Genomic DNA, 17,038 nt, shown 5'->3' with positions numbered 1-17,038 from the left:
GCTGCATAAATCTGAGGAGGGGGCTCCATCATTGTCATCAGTGCTGCTCTCCTGGCAAGGTGTCGTTTGCCATTGGGGCTGGGGTGATGACTGCAGTGAGTCCTCAGCACCCTGCAGACCCCACTGGGCACAGTGTGGTGTCCCCAGTCCATGCCAGCTTTGGGGGACCCTCTGCTGTTGTGACAGGAGCAGGCACTATCACGGTTTTGAGGAGCCGTGCCAAACATGGCCAGGCTTTGCTGGTCGGGCTGGGGACTTGGGGTATGGTGGAGAATGGCATTGCTGTGTAAGATGCTTGCCGGCATGCCAATGCCCAGGTTGGCACGACCATGTTCCGTCAGGGAAAAGCCCTCACTGCTGCTCAGCCAGGCACCTATGAGCTCGACTATGGCTGGTGGTGAGTGAGGGGCAAACATCTGAGCAAGGAAGGCATCCAGGAGATCTTCAGCTCTTCATCACAGCTGCCCTAAGTGCCGGGGGGCTGTGCTCATGGCCCTAGCTTCCCTGCTCAGCTTCTGCTTTTCCATTGCTGCTTCTGCGTCTCCTTTTGCCTACATGAAGAGATGAGGTTTTGCTTTACTTCTCCAGCCAGAAATGACACCTAGGAGATGAAAGCCACAGCAACAGGGAAGAGGAGCCAAAGAAGCTGGGTCCCGCAGGGATCTGATGCTGCTCTGGGACTTGAAGGGTGACCTGAGAGTGTCCCCAGTGCTGTCCTTGGTGACGGCCCATGGCATGGGGCAGTGGTTCACAGTGGATCTGCGTGTGTGCCAGGGCAATCTTCCAGCCCTGCTCTGGGTCTGTGGGGCTGCAGATGAGGCCATCCCAGCACTGCAGGTACTGGACTTCACCATCTTGGTGCTGGATATCACTGTCTGGGTGTTGGGGACCTTGCTCCAGCCCTGCTGGCAGCTGCTGGAGGTCCCAACGTGGGTGCCAAAACACCCTGGTGTGGCTGGTACCTTGCTCTGGAGGAGGAAACACCCTGTGGTGCTTGTCCCGTGAGCCAGCTGGGCTCTACCATGAGCCACCATTGCCCTCCAGCCACTCCACTGTGACCAAAACTGATCCAGGCAGTGCCAGGACCCCTGCTTCTTCACTGAGGGACACGTTCGTTTTTACACCCATCAGGCTTTTTTGCTAAGGTGCCATCTATTCCAGCTGAGCTGTGCCTTGCTTGGGCATTGTACGTGAAGTTAGTTATGCTGGCCTGGGCTTTTATTTTGTAGTTGTATTGAATATGAACAAGTTGCATGAAATAAAAAATTATTATTATTACTACTATTAAGGGTCTTGGACTTTAGTGCTGTATTTTGCTGTCCTGGCTCTTCTCCAAGCAGTATCCCCATCTGGTTTGGTCAAAGCTGAGATAGTCACTGCCTGAGCCACACTGCTCCCTGCTTACTGTCTCCGCTCCTCTTCACCTCCACCGTGGTTTCCCAGGAAAGACCTGAGCTCTCTGAGATGCTGCTGGAGCAGGCGAACGGCTCAAGGAGGGCTGGATGGATCCTGCAGGTCAGCAGCTGATCCTGCTTAACCTCTTCATTAATGATCTGGATGATGAGGCAGAGGGTAGCTGCAGTGTACCAAGTTCACTGATGACACCAAATTGGGAGGAATGGGTGACACACCAGACGGTCGTGCTGCTGTCCAGAGGGACCTTGACAAGCTGGAGAAATGGGCTGAATGGCACATCATGCAGTTCAAGAAGTGCAGAGTCCTGCAGCTGTGAAGGAAGAAGCCCAGGCAATGTGCTGGGGACCACCCAGCTGGAAAGCAGCTTGGCAGAAAAGGTCAAGGGGGTCCTGGTGGGCACCAGGTTGAACATGAGCCAGAAATGTGCCTTTGCAGCAAAGAAGGTGACTGGTATCTGGGGCTGTGTTAGGAGGAGTGTTTCCAGCAGGCTGAGGGACGTGATCCTTCTCTATTCAGCACTGGTGAGGCCACCCCTGGAGTACCAGGTCCAGTTCTGGGCTCCCCAGTGCAAGAGAGACATGGATGTACTGGACACTCCAGCGAAGGTCCATGAAGATGACGGAGGGACTGGAGCATCTGTCAAATGAGGAAAGGCTGAGACAGTTGGGACTGTTCAGCCTGGAGAAGAGACGGCTTGGAGGCTCTCGGTGGTGCCTGCTGATGGGACAGGAGGCAACGGGTACAACCCTAAATACATGAAAATCCATCTGAACAGGAGAAAACACTTTTTTTACTATGAGCATGGTTAACCACTGGCAGACATTGTCCAGAGAGGCTGCAGAGTCTCCATCCTTGGAGATACTCAAAGCTAGACAATGTCCTAAGCAACCTGCTCCAGTTGACCCTGCTAGAGCAGGGGTTGGGGTGACCAATGTCCAGAGGTCCCAGCGCACCTCCATGACTCAGCACAGCGTGTCCATACTGGTCTGCCTGCCCGTAGGTGTATCTTTCCACAACCTTGTGCAAGAACTTTTCTCATTTGCATGGACTCTTTGAAGTCAGCAGTTTATTTCCAAATATGAACATTAAAAATTGGGTCCTTCTGGAGCAGTGTACTTCTATGGCTGCCACGTCAGGCACTGCAAAGTGCATTTATGCCTGTTGCTGCCTCACTGTGTATTTGCTTTTTAGATACAAGTATTGCTCTAATTTTCTATATTTAATGCTTGATTAATGCATGAAACTACAAGCACGGCGGTGATGTCTTCAGATCGCAGGAGGTTACCTTGAGGGAAGTACAGTTTTTGCTGAATGGGGGCGCTGTTCCAGCTGTCAGCGGAGAGATGTCAATACATGACATTTGTGTTTCTAGGCTAAACGGGGAAGAAACCCCAGCCAGCTCCAGCGGCTGGTGGGGGTGGCAGCCCCGCTGATCGCTGGCAGCCTCCCTGCACAACCCTATGTCCCACCCGGAAAACGTGGGGTAGGAGTGCTTCTGCTTGCACCCTTTTTCTTGCTTTTGTAGCGAGCCTGGTACATGAGGATAATACATGTGTAAAGCTCATGCCCGCAGCCTGCGTTGTCCAGTGCCCACTCCCGGCTGCTGCTTTCACTGTTGCACTGCTCTTCCCGTGGGGAAGCTGAGGCACGAACTGCTGCTGCCACTCGGAAGGCACCGAAACCCTCCCGGCCACCCCGAGCCTGCTGTCCCCGTGGGGCTGCATGCCTGGGAGTCTCCCACAGCTTTTGGCATGGTGCCGGGCTGGTTCGTGCCCAGACTTCCTCACACTTGCCAAGTCCTCTGCAACGCTCGACGTGGCAGCAGCGTCCCTCCCGTTCAGCTCCCTCGGAAGGGTACGCACCGACGGCAGCCCGAGCATCACCTCGCATCCCCATCGAGGCAGGCAGCAGGGCAGGCAGCGGGAGGCGGGCGCTGCCCGCACCAGTGGCAGCGGGATTCCCTCCGCTACCGCTTTCGCTTTGCTGTTTTCAGACCTGCCAAGCCACGGATTTTCCTGCTAATCTGAAAGCGCAATTGCAGCGAGCAGGCAGCATAAAAAGCTGAGGAGATGGGGCAGCGAGGCAGCCACAGCGAGGAGGCAAAGCAGCTCCCCGGGACCTGCCGCCAGCCCAGCAGCCCCGCAGCTGAGCGAGCCACCCGCGGCAACATTGTCAGGCATCTCTACAGCAGGGATTTAGCGCATCCGGCCCAAAGTGCTCCAGTTCGTCCTCTCTGGCTTCTTGCACCGCAGCCCCATCGTAACCTTCTCACCGTCGGGCTCTCATCGGCAAAATGCTGCACCTCAACCTCACCCTGCTGCTTGTGCTGGTGCTGGGGTCTGGCCTCGGGGCTGCCTTTCCCCAGGACACCCTAAAGAAGAGCTGCAGCCTGTCCAAGTACCAGTTCCTCGTGCCCCATGAGCTGAAGGCTGTGCAGAAGATGAAGGAGCAGTTTGTGAGTGCCGCTGGCAACAGGGAGCTGTGGGCTGGAGGGGGGCAAGGCAGAGCGGATGCCAAATTTGAGACCCCGAGTGACAAGGTGGATGTTTTCTGCAACAGTTTGGGGATGAGGAAGATGTTTTCCAAGGGAGTTTTAAGGACAAAGAAGGATGTTGGGCCAAATTTTGTCCTGGTTTCAAACCCCTCAAGGCTGACTGGGATTGCACAACATCGCCAAAAGTCAAGGTGACAGTTTTTCAATCCCACTCTTGTTTTATGCCTGCAGGAGGACATCATGCTGCTGTCGAACCGCAAATGCAACACCAGGCTCTTCCATCGGAAATGGAGGATAGCGGAGCTGTCGGTAAGGGCGAGGTGATGCTGTAAAAAGGGGGTACCTGCCCACCTCCATCCACACCCCCGGGCAGGTCTTCAAGACCCTGACCTCCAGCCCGCAGCCAGCCCTGGTGCTTTGGGTCCGTAACCGGGATGCTCCCGCCCGCAGGTGCCTGACCGAATGGTGCTGGTGGAAGCCGAGCTGGCCCTCGCCACCGCCATGCTGGGGCTCCCCGCCGCCCCCAGGTTTGCCGAGACGCGCCAGCGGCCCTTGGCCTTCCTCACCCAAGCCCGGGAGGACCTGCGAGGCTGTGTGAGTGCCACCCCCCCCCCCCCCAAGATCCCCCAACCCCACGCTAGCTCAGCGGCCCTGGGGCTGGTGGCAGCGCCGCGAGGCATCGTAAGGACACACGGCCACTTTCCTTGCAGATGGCCACAGAGGCTCCTTCGCATCAGCCCTCCGGGAAACTGAGGCACTGGCTGCAGAAGCTGCAGACGGCCAAGAAATCGGTAAGTCAGGCCAGCAGGGTGAGGGGGTTTGGGGGTGTTAGCCACTGCGCGGCTGCGCAGGGCCTGCTGCATCCCATCTCTGGTGCTAACCCGCCCCTTCTCCCCACTGCAGGAGACCCCTGGCTGCCTGGAGGCCTCCGCCATCCTCCATCTCTTCCAAGTGCTGAACGACCTGCGGTGCACAGCCCTCCGGGAGCAATGCACTTAGCCCCCGCTGGCAGCGTGGCCAGCATGGCACGGCATGGCACTCACCGGCTGCAAAGGGTGCCCCAAGGACTGGGAAAAATGATGTTTATTGCATCACTGGACTGTATTTCCTATTTAAGCAGTTTTCTCATTTACATGAACTCAGGGAGCAATTTGGGTTTTTTACAGTCTTTTAAATTATTGGGGTTTATTGTGTATTTATAAATGGCTCGGGAGGAGGTAAAGAAATGCCATTCCTGACCGATGCTGTTCAATGGGGAGGAGTGTATTTATTGGGTATCTTTGTTTTGCTGGTTTTCAAAACACTGACCGTTTTTAAGGAAATCTATTTTTGTACCTATTTATTACAGGCTATATTATGTGTATTTACCTGCATAAATTATTTTTTTATGGGCTATTTAACATGAAAAATAAAAAAGATACCATAAATGGAAAGTTGCCATCATATGTTTTTACTAAGCTTTGCTATAATATCATCCCTTTGGAAAAGTGAGTTATTGGGGGGGGGGTGAGGGAGGACATCAAGGCGAATTTTGAGCATGTGAAAATCAGCAGAACTTTGGCACTCATGTTTGTCTCCAGCTGCCTGGGGGTGCACCCTGACTGTCCCCCCGGGGTTTGCCTTTGGGGACAGATGGATGCTGCTGTGGCCCGGGCTGTCCCTGCCCACTTGGGGATAAGGAGCCTGCTGGCCACCCATTTCCAGGACGGATGCCCGCGTTGGGTGGTGCAAACCAGGGCATGAAGCCTGGAGGAGCCCCTGGCCTTAATGCGATGTACAGTATGGGCTGGGCAAGCCTCCGGGTTTGGCCATCCCGGGAGCTTTCAGAAGATCCCCAAATGATTTAACCACCAAACCGGAGGTCAGGACGAGCGAGGAGCCGGGGAAGGCAGGCACCCAGCAGGGAGAGAAGGACAAGGACTGACCTGTGAGCAGACCCAAACCTCATTCAATCTCTGTTTTCTCAGGTCAGGGGGATGGTTCTTCGGAGACAGGTCACCAGGGGAGGGCAGCCAGCAACAGCGGCCGCGTGTATGTGGGATGGCCGCACCTGGGGTGAGCGATCACCCGAACGTGGGGACCACTCAAAGCCTGGGGACCCGAAAGGCACAGGTTTCGGTGGCAGGAAGGAGAGGAGTGCAGGGGAGCCATCGGATGCTTGAGGCTGAGGTAATTTTACAGTTGCTGCTTTTAGGTTGCAGGATTGGGGACTGAACTACCAGCAGCCGAGCTGCACCATGGCCACGGCTTCCTACAAAGAGACAGCTGGGGGCACGAGCCACAGACACTTGTCACGAAGTGTGGCCCAGGTACCGCCTGCTCGTCCTGCTCAGGCTTTGCAAGGATGCTGTCCAAATGAAACCTCTTTGATGACGGGGAAGGAAAAAAAAGCTTTATTTTCCCTTTCATTTCCAAATTATGCTTTACGCTAAGGTAGCTGGGCACTGAAGAGGGAAAATGCTGTTGTCCTTGTCTTTTGCAGCTGGGTGCAAGCTGCTGCTGCCAGAGAGATGGGCCCTGGCCGCTTGAGATACCCCCAAGCACGAGCCTTCAAGCAGACACCTGCACGCTTGGGCTGTATCAACTTCGGGGGGTTGGGGGAAGCATAACCCAAGGGGAGAGGGAAGCCCGTCCTGCTGCAAGCATGCGAACGCTTACCATCCCAAAACCAGAAACCCCAGGTGAGAGGCATTTCCATGCTAGGTGGAGCACCTTCTCCAGGCCAGGGAGAAGCCAGAGGCCAGACGCTGGGCTCTCTGCAGAGCTTTAACAGACTTTTATCATCCAGTCATGCACCAGGTGCTACCCATCTGCTGTCAACTAACTTTTCCTGGAGAGGAAAGCCTAATGAGGATAAAAGGTGTTTACTCATCCCAAAATAGATCTATCCTGCTCTCATTAAGGTATCTACCAAGTCACTGTGAAATGCAGCTGCTGCATGTGATGCCACTGCACCTGGGAGGAAGGCGCAGGGCTGCCTGCGCATCCGTCTCCAGGGAAGGAAATAAGCTGTATTGCCCAAGCGCCGGCGGGGTCACAGCACAGCTCTCCTGAGCAGAAGACGAGGCCAGAAATCACTCCCGGGGAACACCAGTCCCTCTTTATCTCTCTGACGGGGTCACGAGGCATAAATTTCCATCACAGTACTCCTCGCTTCGCTTCGCATGTCCTGTGAGGGCAGGAAATAAAAGATGTGCCAATACCTTCCCTACTCCCCTGCACAGCTGCCTTTGGCAGGTTAACCTCCCGGTATCTCCCATGCAAAGCAAGTTTGCTGCAAATTAAGGCTGGGGTGGTTGGTGGTGTTCTTTTGCCAGATGGACCAGCCTTCAGGGACAGGACAGCCAGGCTCCTTGGCATGCTGGGAGAGGGGCTGATGGGGACGGGGGATGGAGCTGCATCCTGCCTAACACCCCTGCCAGCTTTTTGTAGCTCAGGACGAACCCCTCTGCTTCTCCTGGAGGGTGTTCACGCGTGGGCAAGAAGTGCTTTAGCTTTCCCTGCAGGGTGAGGGGAAGGGTGCCGGGAGGGAGATGCTGGGGAGTCAGAGCCTTTCTCAGCATCGCTAAGTGCTTGGCTGGTTAACGCAGAGGGATGTTAATGGCAGTTTCCCGGTCTCCCCAGGGAAAAGGAGAGAGGCATGCTCTTCCCTGTGTTAGTTTCAGTTTGGAAACAGCAGAAGGAAAGGCAGAAAGCCTTGGTCTTGCTGTGACTCCATATGGCCCCAGCGTTTGGGAGGCACCTAGTGTAGTTCCCATGTGGACTCTGATCTCTGGCCCCCAGGGCAAAATTTACCAGAAAGAAACCCAAAGCGGTGGGTAGACAGATACACTTTTAACCTGTGGTGGAGAGGAGCTTTCTGTGCCAAGTTCTGCTGGAAAATGATCAGGAAAGCACTGACGTAGACCAAGTGGTTGGAAAAGGAGGATGAGGGCAAGGCTGCAACTCCTGGAAGGTCATCCCGAGCCAAATGCTCCCTTGTGATTTGTAGCATTGTGGGGAAAATACTGGTGTCGTGGAAGGGACTGAACTGTGGGCAGGTGAAACGCAATGGCAATCATGGTTGAAGAGCACAAAACACCCTGTGGCAGTGGTGATTGTGGCTCCCCTCTGGTGACCGATGGGCAGAAGGGGTCAAGATTTTGTTTGCGTTAAATCTCAGCCGTCCTGGCCTGTGCCACCTTGGGAGACCTCCTGGCCGACTTCTCCCTGGGTGGACGAGGGGAGCTTTGTGCTGGGCAGCCCTAGCTTGGCGCAGCAGCAGCAGCCTCGTGCTCGCTAGGGTGTTTGCTTACACATGCAAATTTATACTAGCTGAACTTGGTTTTGAATACGGAAGAGTTTCTTTTTTGAAAGGAAAATCCTGCAGGATTTAAAATCCTGGAGTCCCGCAGGATGTACATAAAAGTAAACGGTAACAAACTACTCAATTGCTGCTCTTTTCTGCTGAGGTTTTTGTGCCACTTTCAACATCATCTAAATATCCTGGTCCTGCAATGAGTGACATGGCTAAGATGTACTGCTGAGATGTTTCATTTTCTCCCTCCAAGAACTGTTTATGTAGTTGAGTTTTATTTTGGTAGGGTTGTTTTTATTTCACATATAGATGCAGTCTTGTGCTTCCATCAAGTAAGCAAGGGAAATGTCTACCAAATTACAGAAAAGACAGTGGAGTTTGGGAGTTTTTCAGTTCAGCCTTCTCTGCGCTGGTCCCGAGTGGCAAAAACTCTGCAGCTTCACAGGGAGTGTTGCCTAACATGTTGCAGGTGACATTTCTGCAGGCAAATCAAGAAAGCTGACAGCTGAGTTTTATTGATGGATCATGTGATATGCTCCTGGGTCATAAACTTCTGCTCCAAACCACCCAACCAGAATCCAGGTTAGTAATAGGGAAGGAATAAATGTGCTCTCACCTGTTAGCGGGAGCATTTTTGGGGATCCTTGGCACTCTCAGGATAGGAAAATGAGTTGCTGCTGGTGTTACGGGAATGTACTGTTTTCTAATACACTAAATACTGGTGCTCTCAGTGTCATAATTTCTCCTCCTGTTTGGCGCTGTTCATAACTGAAAATAATAATTCCTGTCTATCAGCAATCATACTGGGAATCATTTTGTTATGTTCCCATGGTGCCATCTGGGGAGACAGTGTTCAGTGAGATCTGACTGCTTTTAATTTGCTTTGACAAAGAAGGTTTTTTGAAAAATAACCTTCACTTTGAACTGCAGGTGACTTCAGCTGCTCACGTGGATTACTCATTATCATGCAAAACCCAGGAGTTTCAACTACAGAAACAGGCCAAAAGATGCTGCTGAAGGCTCCCGGGCCTCCAAACTGCTGCCTGAACTAGTAATGGTGTGCTTCCCCTGCACTCCAGAAGTCTCATTTTGGCTGTCACCTCTGTAGCCACAACTGAAACCATTTCCTCTGTCTCTGGAGAACTTTCCCCAGCAACCCATGTCCCCCAACTGCCCCCCTGCACTTGTGCTCCCACAGAAGTGCTTACAGATGGGGCCGGGACAGCTTTCTGGCTCCAGAGAAGATGCCCCTGCCCCAGGGTATCTTCATTTTCTTTTTCATTCAAGAAATCCGATTTCTATGTTCTGCTCAGAAAGGAGGACCTGGGACCACGATTCTCTGTGCTCAGTTGCTCCTTCCACTGCACAAATTCCTGCCTCCAGTTGCTTCAGATAAACGCCTCAAATCTTTGGGCCCAGCACTGATAGACTTGATGGATAATGTTTTAAGCCTTTGAGAAGGAAAAAAAAAAGTAGATTTACAAAACGGAAGGCTGCGATTTATGCCAACCCTGGCAGAAATGGGAGAAGGTATATTGGGAAAATGTAGTAATTGAAATAACTTTGGTGCAGGCATTTAAAGGCTCAGGTTTAAAAAAACCGGCTTCTTGCACCTGCTGGAGTATGCCTGTGAGTCATCAAAGTAATAAGGAAATTCCAGCTGATTCATGAGAAAGCTCTGAGAAAAGGCATCAGCCTTCACAGGCCCAAGATAACAGTCCCATCCCTAAATGCTGCAATAAAAAAGATGAAGGGGAAAAGTTCAGATATGCTTCATAAATATTTTTCCAAGTCATTCCTGGTTCCTAGTTTGCCCCATGGTCTCTTGTCTGGGAGGATGTGTCTGGGTTGGGGTAGAGGACCAGGACTGTGCTTTCTTGATGCTGCTTCAAGTGCTATTGCCACAATCATTTTACATCACAAAAGACAGATCCACAACACATCAGAGCGAAGGAGGTCTCAGTCCCTGTGCTGTCCATTGCTCCTTAAATCTCTAAAAGCTCTTTTTCTCCCTAAAAGCTGATGAGCTGGGTGGGGATTTCTTCCAGATTGCTCTCTGTTGTAGTGTACCTTTGTAAGTGCAAGACAGAGTCAGGGTTAATCCCAAGCACCCTGTTAGCACACCACTGCTCCTGGATATGCCCATATGCTCAAACTGCGTGGCTTTCCATCCTTGCAAAATGCTGCCTAAAACTTTCCTTGGTTACCATCATCTCGATAGACTGCAGTGTCAGTCACCTGTTTTGACCATCCCAACTGATTCATGGCTGCAGGCAATGTGTCACCATGTTGGCACATAGGTATGAGCCATTAGGAAGTCTATGGGACAACAGATTAGGGGATGGACTGAAAACCTGAAGGTCTGCTTCATAGAGGAGCAGGCGCCCAGGCTCTGGCAGTGTTAGGAGTGAGCATGCCCTGCTAAAATCAAATGAGAATCTCTTTTCAAAGGAGGAAAAGGTGTTCTGGGTTGATCATCAAGCAAGCCAAAAGCTGAAAATGTAACACCCTCTCATGGTGCTGGGCTGGCTCCTCCATAGTTCAACCCCAGCTCCAAAGTCCAGGTTGTCACTGGGGGCTGTGACCACCATGGACATGAAGTCCAGCAGGCAGACTACATTTCAGGAGATGGAAAGAGAAGATTACTCTGTCAAAGGAAAATAGTCAAGATTAGGACTGGTCTAGGTAAGAAACCCAAACCTTCAAAAAAAAACCAAAATCAGTGTGGGGCTTTTGGCTTTGCTTTTTTTTCCCTAGACATGCAGGCGAAACTTGGCTTTCTAATCTGATTCTGAACCTTGCTGTGGTGTTTTGTTCTCTGGTTTTAGCAGCGCCCAAGGGAAGAAGCAGCTAAATTCCAGGTCAATGCAGTCTCTGATAGGTATCAGCAGTCAAACATGTACACTGATTTTAATCAGAGGGTTGCGTGACTGTTTGTTATAAAGCATACATAAAATCTCAGCCACTTGGTAATCATCATGAGACGCAGCCCATGGGGCTGTTTTGCTCCTCTTGGCATGTTTCTCCTTCAGTGCTCTGCTGTCCACAGTCATTTTATCGGCTAACAGGAAGCCAGTTGTTCCTGCAAGAACTCTTGAGATCCCCTTTTCATATGACTTTAATAAAGCAGCGGGTGGAAAAATGCTCTGATATTACCATCATGACCACAATGAAATTACAGTGATCTGCTCTTCTTCCAAATGGCTTGCAGCAGACGCGCATTCAAGTGCGCAGGAGGCAAAGCGTTACACGTGGCAACGATCTCATGTGCCTCACATCAGGGATATTTACTTTTTCTTGGCTACATGGATATGAACTAGCAGCTGTAATACTGCAAGCGCCATTGCCATAGTTACTGTCCTACAACATCCTCTTCCTTGTCCTTCTAATACTCCAAAGCCAGTTCTGGTCTGGTGTGACAGGTCAGTCGCTAATGATTTCAGTCTAAAAGCTGAATGCTCTTGTTTAAGAGGGGAAGGGGAGAAAGCCAAAACAGGTTAAACCCAACGAAGCAAACCAGGTGGTGGAAAACAAAGACTATTAGTGAGTGCATTTTTTGCCACACTGGAGATTTGTCCTGCTTGCTCACTGGCTTCCTTCACTGTTTAAACACTGCAAATTGTGCGAAACTACATTGCTTTTATCTTCATACTTAAAATCAGATCCCTTATCTAAAAAGAGTCTTAAAACCCAGATACATCCTTAACCTGACCCTGTTTTAAGGCCTAAACCCATGTGGCCTTCTCCATTAATGTCTACACTCTTGCTTTTCTACACTCTTGCAATATGCGTGATCCCAGCTGTCCTGGCTTGCCAAGCACTTGAGTACAAATGCAGAACTAGCATCTCTTTGGAGATCGTGAACTCTGGGACCGAAACGTTAGCAGTAGGGACTTACTTCCACTTTATTTTTCAGCAGATGGAATGTGTCTGGATACAGAGCTAGCATTTTTAAACTGAGAGCATAGAAAAGCTGTGTTTAGAAAAGCCATGAGGGAGTTAGTTAGGATAATGGTTGGTTCCCTTTGTTCCCAACAATATGAGAACTTTCACAATTGCTCATTAAGGCAGGAGCTGATACTTTAACAAAAAGCAGACTTCCTCTGCTTCATCCCCAGCAAAGAGACGTGTGTGTTAAATAAAAGCATGAGAAAAAGACCAAAAGGACACAAGAAGACATAAATAGTCATTAAATGGTGGCATAGTTTAAATGCAAGATGCTTGTTTCATCTTCTCTAGCTTTAAAAACAGTCACAGTAGGATCATGGAAAATGGCTTGGTAATTGCCTGAAATCCAACAGAGGAGAAACATTGGCTTTGTTTGCCGCACCAGGTGATGTCTGCCACTGCTCAAATTTTTGCTATTTGAAACATGAAATGCTTGCCAGGTCACAGACAGGGTGATGGGAAAACAAAATACTCCATCATGTGCGCATATGAAACTGAAACTGGGTTTTAACTATTAACCATTTTCAACCAGTCATTTGTGTTTTTAAGTACTAATGGATACAGAGGTATAGATATGACATTATGAAATTACTTTACAAACTACTCTCCCCAGTGGTTATTTCCTTAGGTGCTGAACCTTTGAGACTCTTGCCTCTTCGGCACCTTTGGAAATACCATGTTTTGATGCCTCAGACAGGCAGTGTAGTGCCTGATTTGGGGTATCCACCAGGAAAATTTTCACTGGAGCAATTTGAATTTGCCTCAGATCAGCTGGTACTTGTGAAAATCAAGGTCCTCTGTAAGCAAACAGTATTTCTCAAGATCGTGGTCTCCTCCCTCTTGGGTGACTGAAAGGTCAGCTTCAGGAGTAGCTTACACTACCCTCCTCGAGCCTAAGAGACAAAAGAAGGTGAGAGAATAAGAAAAACTTCTTGTCAAACACGACAGAATGATAAAAAAGAGTTGAGAAAGCATGGCAGTGGGAAGTGCACACGCACGCCATGTATTCCTTATGATACGTACTTTGTGTATACACACCACGTTCACTTCGTTTTTCCCAGACTGGATGTTGTGTGGGTAGAGAGGGATCACAGTAAAAATAGAAGACTCTTGCTTCCAGTAAACAGCACTGCCGTCTCTCTGTCTAGCCTTACAATACCACTGTCTGAAGAAAAAGAGTAACTGGGCCATGGGTTTAGATTAACCTGATTTTCAAAGAGTTTGCTTTATGCTGTTGTAAATTGAAATTGTTAAGTAGTTGCAGAAGGTCACTGAACATCAGATGCTGAATTTCACTCATCACTAGGAAGAGGAACTGGCAGAGGGTGCCAGAAGACTTGACACCATTACAGCCTGTGCTGTACAGTATTGGCTCGGCTTTAATTAGTCTTTAGAGAAGGCAGCAGTTTGTTGACAGCACCTTTATGAATTGGATCATAAAAACATTTTATTAATCCCAGCACAGGTCACAGTGACCAGGTATTAACTGAACTGCTGTACCACAGAAAAAGGAAGGACAGCTGCTGATACCTGAAGATAAAATGGAAGCAGATTTCTTGACTTTTCCAAAGAGCAGCTCAGCTGTTCTTAAGGTGGGGCATTTTAAACCTAAGTAATAGCGCTGCTGTAGTGACTCTGGCCTGCTCATTCAATTTTGGACTTTGGTAGTGGGCAGCACCCTTCAGGAGAGAAAAAGTATCAGCAAAAGCAGAAGATACATCAGTTATCTTGAAAATTCAAACTTGTATTTTCAGGACCTTGCTATTAAAAGGCAAACAAACGAGCTGGGAAACACCAGTGCTGAGGTTGACTTTGCAACCTTCGTTTGCCCCCGTATGCCCCAGCAGGCTCTATGACAGGATCATGAAATTGTGTTGTAGGGTCCGTAGTCCGCTGCAGAGCGTGAAAGGGCTTCAGCTTATTGCTGTTGAAAGTACAGCTATCCTCAGGCCATCTTCTTGGTTCCTAGCTGCAGCAGCATGGGAATCTGGAAGCAGAACCACACAGAGGCTTTTCTAAGACATTTGGCAGCCGAGTTGCTCACCAACACAGTCCCCATCCTCCTGGCAAAGGAAAAGGGACCCGCTGCTGTGGCACAGCCAGGGAGGAGGCAGGCGGCAAGGTCTGAAGAGACGTACCCCCTGGTGCGAGGTGCCCCATCAGGGTCCTGGCCATTTCCTGTATCTCTACAGCTAGCTGATGGGCTCATTTTCAATCAATATGCACTTGGATTAATCAGTAATCAGAAAAAAAAAACCACCCAGGATTTAGTGTTTTGGGTAATTTTTAAGATTATTTTCCTCTTATAGTTGGCAATTAGTAGACATCCCAGCTAGTGTGTCTGTGTGGCATCGCCACAGAGCCAGGTAGGAAAAGGAGGCCTGCCATGTCCACCGTTTCTAGCCATCGCTGGCACATATACACACGTTGGATTTTTTTTTTCTTAAGTCCCCTCTCACCTTGTACACTGCTGAAGCCAACGAGCAGAGAGCAGGTTTTTCTAAACACATACTTTCTTTTTTCATCTTTCGGTTACAGTGTTTTCCAGCTGAAAACCAAAGCATAAGCACAGGCTGTTACTAAAAAGAACTGTGGAAAAGGCAAATGCTTTTCAGCCAATTCAACTGGGTGCTCATCTTTAGCATTAAGCTTGTGAAAGGGTTAAGACAATTTAAGGCCTCCAAGTGGCAGTTCTCCACTGGTTTAACTAGTTTTGACCAAGTTAAATGCCAATCTTTTTTTGGTGAAGGGGAAGCATCATCATTCCAGCAAATGTTTAGGATGCAGTATTTCAACAGTTGTCTGCTCAACTTTCCTTGTGTCTGGTCTCTAGCTTTGCTTTATCAAATCTTCTAACCTGGATGCTGCTCCAATGGCTTAATTTTGGTTCCCTTATTTGTTGGAAGCTACTGAATGGACAATTTTTTTTAAGTTTATGCATATAATTTAAGTTTTACAGGTTGAGGGTCTGATCTAACCTAATTGTGAAAGATTCAACGGTCACATTAGTTTGGTTATGATATCCACAAGTCATTTACTCTCCATTATTAAATGCACTCATGATCAGGTTTTTACACTCACTTCATCTGATTATCATTGCTTTCATGAATCTGGTGCTGGAATGTACAGAATAACTTTAATTTTTAAGCAGGCACTAACATAAACGCTGCACCAAGCCTGGTGTTTAAGCTCCCCATCTGAAATCACCTGGGCAATTGTCATTTTTTCCTCTCTTGTGATGTTGCTATTTATCACATCTCCCTGGCGACTCAGTGTAATCAACACTGTAGCTGAGTCAAACCTCCTTTCCACAGCCCTGCAAGGGGACACTAGAAGAGGACATCGGTGCTGGGGGAAGGCCATGTTCTGGGCCAGGGGTTGGCAGGGGGCTGAGTTTCGTCAGGTACTGCGAGGCCCCGCGCCCAGGAGGCGCTGGCCCAGGGTCCAGCACCCGCTCCCGCTGACAGAGCCGCGCCGCCGCTCCCACAAAATGGCGCCGCCCTACCGGCGGCGAACAACCCCCCCCCCCGCCCCGCCCTGGCCAACTCTCGCGAGAGTACGGCAAACGCGCGCGCACCTCCCTGCCCCGCCCCCACCTCAATTCTCGCGAGATCTCCGCGCGCTGCCCATAAAGCCGTTGCTGAAGGCCGCGCCCCTCGCGGCGGTTGCGGCCCCGCCCCCCGGCGCTGCTCCGGCCCCGCCCCCGGCGCTGCCCGCTTCCGGCGCCGCGGCTGAGGAGGGGAGGGCGGAGGGAGGAGCCGCCGCCGCCCCCCCCCCCCCCCCCACCCCTCCGGGCCAGCCCCGGGGATGGTGTTGACCGCGGGAGCCGGGCCCTGACGCCACGCTCAGGTAAGTGCGGGCCGCCCCCCTTCCCTCCGGGCCGGGGCTAGCCCCCACAGCTCAGGCCCGGTCCCTTCTCTCTCCCACCCGCTGCCCCCACGTCTCCCGGGGCGGCCCCGGCCCGACAGGCCTCGGGGACCTGGCGTTGCTGGGGGAGGGGAGAGGGGGACCCCCCTGGGCCACCGGCCCCGCAGAGTCGTGCCCCCACCGCAGGGGCCCAGGGGTTATCCCCGCCCCCGCGGAGGGGCTTCCCGGTAGCGGCGGCGGTGGTGCAGGCAGCGGGCACCGGCGGGGCGGGGCAGGGCGGCCCCCAGCTGCCGGCCCCGCTCCCAAAGGAGCTGGAGAAATCCCGGGGTTCTCTTGCCCTTCCCGGTATCTAAGCACGGCACCCCTCCGTCCCCTGTCTCCCCGCTGTCGTGCAGCGGTAGAGTCTTACTTCCCCGTGCGGTTAACAAGTTTTGGGTGCTTTCTCGCTGTGCTCCATTGATGAAATTTGGGGTACAGCTGGAGCGAATCGTCTGGTTTTTCCACGCTGGACACACTTCTCTTTGGTTTCCTGATTTTCTAGGACAAGCAGTGAGGAAACAGATCTATAAAGGTATTTAGGCATTTAATTCCCATCGAAGTTGATTTCATTTGGACTTGGCATCTAAAAGGTTTTTTGGTTTCTTCTTTTTTGAGGGGGGGGCGGTGCCTGAAGTTTACAGTTTTTCTTTTCTGTTTTCTTTTTGTTTGTTTGTTTTTCTTTTAGGACCCTGTGTCACTACTTCCCAGACTCCCCCCCTCCTTTTTCTAATTTTTTTTTTTTAAAACAACTGTTATCTTTTTCTTCTCCAAGGGAAAAAGGGCTGTTTTGTTTGCTTATTCTTTCTCTGGGGTACTGGGAGGAAAAAACCTACTCTGTTTCAGCTGAGCAAGCGGGATTTACATTTGCCCTGAATTTTACTTTTTTTATATAATTTTTTTAATTATGCATCTTGAAGCTAACACACATACTTACCAACTTCAGAGAACTTCATCTTCTTGTACATCTTACCAGAGTT

The 17,038-nt window shown here is 50.7% G+C and overlaps 2 protein-coding genes across 4 annotated transcripts in view; both read left to right on the top strand.

Annotated features, from left to right (window-relative positions):
- The first annotated feature begins 1,372 nt into the window (after positions 1–1,372).
- Positions 1,373–5,290, top strand: LOC126039274 (interferon lambda-3-like). Its single transcript, XM_049802204.1, has 5 exons — positions 1,373–3,871; positions 4,142–4,219; positions 4,361–4,504; positions 4,621–4,701; positions 4,814–5,290. Exons 1-5 carry the CDS (start codon positions 3,710–3,712, stop codon positions 4,907–4,909), a joined length of 561 nt encoding a protein of 186 aa, XP_049658161.1. The 5' UTR covers positions 1,373–3,709; the 3' UTR covers positions 4,910–5,290.
- Positions 5,291–15,847: 10,557 nt separating this feature from the next.
- Positions 15,848–17,038, top strand: part of UBE2F (ubiquitin conjugating enzyme E2 F (putative)) — an 84,310-nt gene continuing 83,119 nt past the window's right edge. The window contains exons 1-2 of one of the 3 annotated variants that reach the window (XM_049802223.1): positions 15,849–16,004; positions 16,564–16,593. The gene's annotated coding sequence lies outside the window, so the exon portion shown is untranslated. Of the gene's footprint in view, positions 16,005–16,563; positions 16,594–17,038 lie in introns of all 3 variants that reach the window. The other 2 variants (XM_049802233.1, XM_049802215.1) reach the window with 2 other exon arrangements.

Source organism: Accipiter gentilis, chromosome 1 (assembly GCF_929443795.1).
Source record: "Accipiter gentilis chromosome 1, bAccGen1.1, whole genome shotgun sequence".
Classification (NCBI taxonomy): domain Eukaryota; kingdom Metazoa; phylum Chordata; class Aves; order Accipitriformes; family Accipitridae; genus Astur; species Astur gentilis.
This window is presented reverse-complemented; position numbering and strand designations above follow the sequence as displayed.